Here is an 8615-nt window from a genome sequence, read left to right on the forward strand (position 1 = left end):
TGTTTTTGATACAGAAAAATTTAAATTCCCTTTTTTTGCCCCCTTTTTAAAATCAACTATTGCATCTTGCATTTTTTTTATTAATATATGATATATTGCGACCTCTAATTCACAAAGCCCCATCATCTGCATATAAAGATTTTCCAATGTTATGATCAACTTTAATTTTTTCAATCATTAATCATTATATTGAATAATAACGGACTACATACACTACCTTTCTCTCTCTCTATATATACACACACACACACACACACACACGTAGTTAAAAAAGCAGTGTGTTTATTTATATATATATATATATATACACACACATACACATACATACATACATACACTTACTGCTTTTTTAAAATGTGACATTGTAACAAATTAAGTACAAAAGTCTTATTTTATATTATCTGTCGGTTGATATTAGATCATACAAATTGCATGCATAACAATTGTAAATTGTAAACAATAAATGTTTAAAAAAGTTGGAAGTATAGTAACATCATAGGACTATTTGACACGTTAACTCCATTTAATGCGGCGCTTTGGGACTTTTATTTTAAAAACAGCTTCAAGTTCAGCACTTTCTTGGTTGCTTCACGTGATAGATTTTGTAGTTTCCGTTGTCAAATGTGTGATGTCCATTAAAAGCGTGTTACTAGCAGTGAGATTGATTATGAAATTGTCAGGTTGTGTTATGATAAATTAATGAACTCTTAAGTGTAGAAAAAAATCCTCCACAGTAGTACAATTCACTCAAAACGTAATATTTACTTTTATGTCCTTGAAAAAGGTCATGAAGGGCCTATTTAAATGTGAAAGTATGTGTTCCGTTGATGTACATCACAACATATTAGTGAAATGTAGAGTAAATTTGACTACAGTGAATTTTAGAAGCCATCCATCAAATAAAACGCCAATGCATTTCCATTCAATGACAGGATCAGTGAATGAAACCTTCAGTCTTAAGAAAATTAAGCCCATACACAGTGAGGCTGAGCCATCTTGTGGCGAAATCGTGAGTTCTTGTTTCATTCAAATTAAATATTCTACCCAATGTAATGATCTGGTTATTGCAATACAACCTTGTTCAACGAAAAAGGTAACTTTATTGCAGTTGTTGTCCTTTTAATATCAGTACCTGGTTAATACACAAGCAGTTCATCCACATTCATCTCTTAGCTGCTGGTGTTTTCCTGTTTTTATTGTGGAATCTAACACAGTGTTTCAGATGAAATCTGAAGACACTGTGGTTGGCCACCCAAGGATCCCATTCACTGTCGGTTAAATCTCCCCAAATATGATTTTATGATTGCACACAATTTGTACCATTAAAATGCATTTACAAATAGCCTGTATATATAAATAATAGTAAGCTGTCTGTATATATTCTATAATGTATTAAATGTTGGTCACAGTACGATGACTATAATTGGTCAGTTTTAAAAGGCAAGGCAAAGCATTGGCATGCTTATTGGCAAGAACGAAAATATATGTTCAAGCATAGCAAATCTTAGCCTAAACAATTAATAGCATTGTGTATTAAAGCTGCTTAGAAAAAGATCCATCAACAGAAGATTACATGTTAGCTGGCTAGTTAGATAGGTCCATTGTCTGAGACACTATTACATACTTTAACACTAGAAATCATTTTGGCAATTATGTTTTTGGCAGGATGGATTGTAGATCTCCTAAAATACAGCATACAATTCACAGCCAAGAAGTTTGCAGTGAAATCAGGTTAACTCTATTAATCTTGGCATACATCTGACTTTTTGTGCTGTTATGCTAATTTTTTTTTTGACATTATACTGTAAAATTATTACAAATTGCCATAGACCAGCTTTGGCACTGTGATGCTTAACATTCAAGGTGTTTGTGATTCTGAAAACATGGACCTTGTACCGCTGTTCTTTTTTTTATCAAAAAATAAAAAAAATCTACGTTGTGATGAAAGACCTCGATTTTTAAAAAATTAAAAAATTAAATACAAATGAGAAGGAAATGGCAAGTCGCTTCTACAGCAGGTTCTTGGAAAATCCCAACATGAATTTAAGTGCAAGAATAGTTCATCCAAAAAAAGGAAACAGCATAATCATTTACTCATTCTCATGTCGTTCCAAACCTTTATCACTTTCTTGCTTCCATGCACACAAAAGTAGTAGTTTGGCTGAACATCCAGAATGCTCTCTCTCATTTTTTTTTTTTTTTTTTTTTTACAATGGGGACTGGGAAAGTCAAGGTCCAAAAAATGACTTAAAAGCACCATAAATGTAGTCCATACAACCTATGCACCAAATAAGCATTCTGAAATCATAAATCTTTTACAAATTTAAATTTTTTATTTTTCACATAATTAAAATCTCTAAAATCTTGCATCAAGGTGCTTTTTTGTTATTTTTTTTTAAACCTGGACCCAGACCCAGTGTCCATTTATTTTTGCTTTGAAATGGAAAAGAGCACTGTATACTTAGCACAATATCTCATATTTAATTCAACAATGCAACACTATAATATTGCGATTATTGAAGATTTAATGCAATTTTTATTTTGCTATCGAGTTTCTTAAAGACTATGTTATAAGATTTGTTTTTCAATCTTTCCTTGCCACACAACCTATAAGTATGGGAATGTTAAAATGATTTTAAAAGCATCTCTGAATTTAATTTAGTAGCAAATATTGCATAAAGATTTTAACATTCATTTTCTAATAAATCGATTCAAAACTGATTCAATTATTAATTTAGGTCAACCCACAACATGGTTCAAGGAAGTGCAATGTTTTTCTCTGTATTAAAGGAATAGTTTGTCCAAAAATGAAAACTTTGTGAAAACAAAAATGAAAAAAGCTATCCAAGATGTAGATGTTTGTTCATGGGTACAGATTTACATCATTTGCTCACCAATGGATCCTCTGCAGTGAATGGGTGCCGTCAGAATGAGAGTCCAAACAGCTGATAAAAACATCACAATAATCCACAAGTAAAAGTCGTCATGTCTGAATCAGGAGAGAAATATGCACAGATCATGCACCGTTTACAAGCAAAAACAGTCCAAAACATTTCAAAACAAATATGTTGGTGGATTTTGATGTGAGGACAACAGGGAATGGACCTTTTCACTGGTGGAAGCGTTATTATGGATATCCTCATATTTTGTTTCACACAAGCACACACAAGATGTTAATTGATGGACTGGAGTGGTGTGGATTACTTGTAGATTATTGTGATGTTTTTATCAGCTGTTTGGACTCATTCTGACGGCACCCATCCACTGCAGAGGATTCCGTTGGTGAGCAAGTGATGCAATGCTACATTTCTCCAAATCTGTTCAGATAAAGAAGCAAACCCATGTACACCTTCGATGGCCTGAGGATGAGTACATTTTCAGGAACATTTCATTTTTTGGTGAACTATTCCTTTAAAATGCTTTAGTAAACCTATGTAGGTAAATACTGCGGTTTACTTTGTCATACTGTAGCATATAATTAAAGAGTATTTTCCCCTTATATTTCCTTACTGTTTTTAAAATCTTCCTTTGATTAAATTTGAACTTGTTTGGAATGACATGAGGCTGAGTAAATGACGACAGAATGTTCCTTTAAAAATGGCTTGGTTCTGTTTAAGGAAAAAAAAATAATCAGTAACAGTGGACAAGCAATTGTCATTCTAATGCTCTCTCTGTTTTTGACCTTTTATGTCTTCAAATGAGATTGCACCAAGCATGTTATGTGTGCGGATGTATATTTTGAGTCTCCACGTTCATTCACTGGCTCTGCAGCCATTCTATTCTCAGTTCAGCCACCTCTTTGCCGTACCAGTCATGTAGTTTGGAGAAGCAGCCTGTGCCGGGTGAAACGGGGCTCTCGAGGGATCCACCGTTGGTCTTCCTTCGCGGAGGTACCGGAGGTGGTCTGACTCCATCCCCTCTCTCGCTACAGTCGCCTTGTGTGTCGCGGACACCGTTTGGCACACTTGGGGGTTTACTCCAAGACACCCCGTTTTCTCTGCTAGACACCCCTTCCTGCGAAGGCCCTGTAATGGTGGCATTCTGTAGTGAAAAGGTTGCTCCCTGCAGTTGCAACTGGTGCTTCTTCAGCATGCTTTTCGCTTGTGATGATCTGGCTTCTTCCTGCACCTCCTCCAGCTGCCTCTCTAGCTCCTTCACGACCAGCCGCATGTAGTCGAAACTCGCCCGTGACAGAGCTTTGACCCACGATTCCATAGCGGCCTGGTTCTCCGCGGCCATCTTGTAGACCTTCGCTTTGACACAGTCGAATTTAATGGCGAAGGCGAACTCTTCGGATTCAGACTCGCAGAGCTCCACTGTACAGCCTTCCAGGACGATGACGCCGACTGGCTCTCGACTTTCCTTCTCCTCGAAGTAGAACAGCATGTTGCCCTTCAGAATAAACCAGCGGCGGTGGTAAGCCGTGTTCCGTTCCCCTTTCTTAAAGAGGAAGCCTGTCTTGTCTGGAGGAGAGTTGCATGTGGCATAATGCGCCACGCTCCTCTCGTTCAACTTCATGATGGCGAGGACACCTGTCTCTGAAACAGAAGTCAAAAATTAGTTTGCAGTACATACAGTTCAAGTAAACATTAGAGATAGACTGATGATATTCAACTCAAGGTGGTTTAATAATATTGATTTAACCCTAATTCACGCATTTCTACTTGTCATATTGGGTCTACAAAGAAATCTAAAAGAACAGCACCTCTAAATGTAATCGTAAATAAAAACATTCATTATTATGATGACTAATAGTAAAAATAATACAATAAAAAATGTGTTGTGCATATCAGTTATTTGACAATGTATGATGTTATTCAATATTGTGATTATAGAGATGATTTTAAAACAACGGTTCTCATTCGCGCTTGAATATGAATCGCCCATGAGTGAACGTCATGATTCAGTTCATCTGGAAGAGAAGACAAAAATGCCGAAGACCTCAGCTGTGTGGGAGCACTTAAATTTGAGTGAAGACAAGACAAAGGCAGTGTGCCAAATATGCAATTTGAAACTGGCCTACCACAACAGCACATCAAGTTTGAAAAATCACCTGAGTTCTGTAAGTAGTAGCCTATAGTATATTGTTGGTGTAAAAAAAAACAGCTGCTTTTATCCGCCATGTTAATTTGTAATTTTACACATGATAAAAACATGCACTTAATTTGCTTGGAAAATACTTGCAAATATGGCAGTCATAAAAAAAGCGTACAGTAGCCCAGCCTAATAATAATTTGTCTATATTAAAAGTATTGCTCTTAACAATAGACCTGTATGTTTTGTATCACTAGTGCAGTGTCCGTTCTCGGAGCGTGTAAGCCCTGCCCGCGTGATGCACTTCTGGATCGAGCTGTTCTGTAGTTTATTAAGTTTATTAATTCTGAACGTGTTGCGTGTCCATATTGCACCAAAATGCGACACTGCACTCCCTTGGGTCCGCAGCAACACACCCGCCACACGTGAAGTCGATGGGATGAACGGTTCTCAACATAATAAAAATGTAAACAGACAGACAGACATACAGAGATTCCTGCCTTTATTACACCATGTCTACACTGGACGCAACAGGTGCCGCGCCGCAACAGCAAGTCTGTCTACAGTGGACTCGAAAAAGCGACCGCTGAAAATCATTTGAAATTTGTGTCAATACGTCAGAAATGGAATGCAGCAGCAGTTTTCTGTCTGGAATTTGTTGTGTCGTGACACACCACATCCAGTGTAGACAGTATCACTGATTATAATGAGTTCTATAGTATTTTGTCGCGCTGCGCCGTTCGCATCCGTTGTAGACACGGTGTTAGAGAGAAGAATATGTTCAGCCCCCTCCCTATGAAGCTTCGAATATTTGGTGTTGATTATTATCGAAGCTTTGAAGCTCAAAAAATGGTATTCAGACCAGCCCTATTAATTTGTCACATTGGTGCATATGTTCATTTATTTAAAAACAATGCTTTGATTATTTTCATCTTGAATCTATTTGCCTACAAAGGTTGTTTGATTTTACAATGATGATTCCTCTTATTGAATAAATAAAAAAATTCACCTTTCAGCCATTTAAGTCAAATACACACAGTAAATATTAGGAAATGTATCAAACTTTGTGCAAAAATGAAAACACTACTTTGCAAAAGTTTGGGCTGTGTAAGAATTTATATTTTTGTGCTTTTATTCTCACCGTTTATTTGATCAAAAATACAGTAAAAACAGTATTGTGAAATATTATTACAAATTCAAATAACTTTTTTCAATTTAAATATATTTTAAAAATGTAATTTATTCCTGTGATGGCAAAGCTGAATTTCCAGCAGCCACAGAGTGCTGCAGCATTTATTTGAAACAGAAATATTTTATAACATTTGTAAATATGTTACTGTTACTTTAGATCAATTTAATGCATCCTTTCTAAATAAAATAATAATTTCTTAAAGGGGTCATATGATGCTGCTAAAAAGAACATTATTTTGTGTATTTGGTGTAATGAAATGTGTTTATGCAGTTTAAGGTTAAAAAACCACATTATTTTCCACATATTGTACATTATTGTTTCTCCTCTATGCCCCACCTTTCTGAAACACGTCGATTTTTACAAAGCTCATCGTTCTGAAAAGCGAGGTGTGCTGTGATTGGCCAGCTATCTAGTGCGTTGTGATTGGCCGAATCCCTCAAGCGTGTGACAGAAATGTTACGCCCCTTACCATATTGTTGATGCCGTGTCCCGGCCGGAGCGATGATTCAAAAACATTAAAAGCCATTATAAACGAGGCATTTGTTGCATCCAGTGGGGACATAAATACTGATTACAATGACTTATACTGTATTTTTACGCATTGCATCGCACCGGGTAAACATAAAACTCTGCATTTGTGATCGGAGAAATGACAAACAACAAGCGCTACTCTACACTGCCCAAAACTCGTGTTTGAATCGTCAGTGGCAAATCCTTTAAACGAACTGAAATCGCATCATATGACCCCTTTAACAAATTTTTTTAACCAACCCCAAATTCTTGACCAGTAGATATAAATTCACCTTTCTTTCAACGCTCTTCTGAAAACCCTTCACGAGTGGCCTGCTTCCAACAATCAATCAAGACACCAGCACTTGCCGAACATCTCCATCCCATTTCTGATCTAAAAAAAAAAAACAGCCACACATAGAGTGAAGTCAGTGACTGAGGTGTCATACATCCTACTTCACACATCTGACCTGGTTTAAAACACGAAATCCCCCTTTCTTAAAACAAGTGGCATAAATAAAAGTCTGTGGAAGTGACTAAACTATGCAGAAATCAGACATAGCGTCAAAACTATGTGACAAAGATATTTCAATAAAAAAAATTATGATAATAAAAAAATATATAAATATATATATATATAATACAACATAATATTTATATACAAATAATATTAATGACTATTCCAGGCCTGGAAGTAACTAAAACTCTTATTTTAAATGTTTTTAACTTCTTGACATTTCCATGTTTTTCATGGCTGTGAAAAGCCTGAAAAGATACTATGGTATACCCTGGTATTTTCTGAAGTGCCTTGGACATTTACTATGCTACTACCACAGTACTCCAGGAAAGGAGTATCTTTGCATCTAAATGTCATGATACACTACCATGTCAAAGAACCACTGTATTAGCCTTTGATATCTGATCACTTTTTTGTATCTTTAATATGCATGTACAAAAAAGGAAACAATAGGCACCATGGTAGTATCATGTTTTGTGGTATTACCAATGGTCTTCTTGGAAACTACCTTCAAGTTTTGTGTAAACACCATGAAACTAAAATGTCAATATCATGGTACAAGTCAAAATACCATGGTATTACCATCTGATACTGTTCCATGGTACTGTCACAGTACAAACACAGTGTTACTGAGCCAACTGCAAAAGCTTTAGTGATCCAGACAGCAGTTTTATATCAAAGAATTTAGAAACATTGCAATAACATCCATCCAATCCATCAGAAATACTCAGATCTGTAGCACACAAGTATGGCTTAACAACAACAACGGTGTTAAAAGCTAATTAAACATGATCAAACTCATTTAAACCCGTAAAGTAAGCAAATCATGCATAATAAGCATAACGCGTGGGGGAAAATAATAATAAGAATACAGTCTTTGTCATTTTCGACTCGCAGCTCGCGCAGTTTGCTTGATTTAAAACCATCAAATGCAGCCGCGTAACTACCGTAAAACGGCTACAAAGCCGCGTTACAAAGATAGAGAAACTCATAAAGATTATATCGATGTTTAACCTGCCTTTTGAGCGTGTTATTGGTCGCCAGCAGACAGTTTTACTTTCCTTCAGTCTTCCTTGCCTGAGGCTGCCGATCACGTGACGCTGCAGGAATCTCTCGCGCATGTGTGCGTATTCTCTCACACAATGCGTTATTATAAAGATCACAATGAGTCACGCGCACTTCTCACATATTGAAATTTAGGTTTAATATAATGAAGTGCGCTAAACATTATATTGACTGTACGTAGGTTACTGGGGGTCGTGAAGGAACTGCAGGGGATTCACGAGTTTAGTAAAAAGCTAATAATTAAAATCATAAAAATGTAAAATGACAATAAATCATTTTAAAATAAAAACAATCAAA

At 36.2% G+C, this 8615-nt stretch overlaps 1 protein-coding gene across 3 annotated transcripts; it reads right to left on the minus strand.

The window, feature by feature from the left end:
- Positions 1-3272: 3272 nt before the first annotated feature.
- On the minus strand, positions 3273-8360 carry LOC107550295 (sesquipedalian-1-like). 3 transcript variants are annotated; one of them, XM_016231563.1, is made up of 4 exons: positions 8268-8360; positions 7030-7130; positions 3722-4538; positions 3273-3689 (listed from the first exon to the last, which is right to left on the minus strand). In XM_016231563.1, exon 3 carries the CDS (start codon positions 4516-4518, stop codon positions 3757-3759), a length of 762 nt encoding a protein of 253 aa, XP_016087049.1. In that variant the 5' UTR covers positions 4519-4538; positions 7030-7130; positions 8268-8360; the 3' UTR covers positions 3273-3689; positions 3722-3756. The 3 variants fall into 3 exon arrangements, with proteins under 3 accessions (XP_016087049.1, XP_016087047.1, XP_016087046.1); XM_016231561.1 differs by having other exon boundaries at positions 3273-4538; positions 7030-7125; XM_016231560.1 differs by having other exon boundaries at positions 3273-4538.
- Positions 8361-8615: the final 255 nt, after the last annotated feature.

The sequence above is a fragment of the Sinocyclocheilus grahami genome, unplaced genomic scaffold (assembly GCF_001515645.1).
Source record: "Sinocyclocheilus grahami isolate Dianchi unplaced genomic scaffold, SAMN03320097.WGS_v1.1 scaffold394.1, whole genome shotgun sequence".
Lineage (NCBI taxonomy): Eukaryota > Metazoa > Chordata > Actinopteri > Cypriniformes > Cyprinidae > Sinocyclocheilus > Sinocyclocheilus grahami.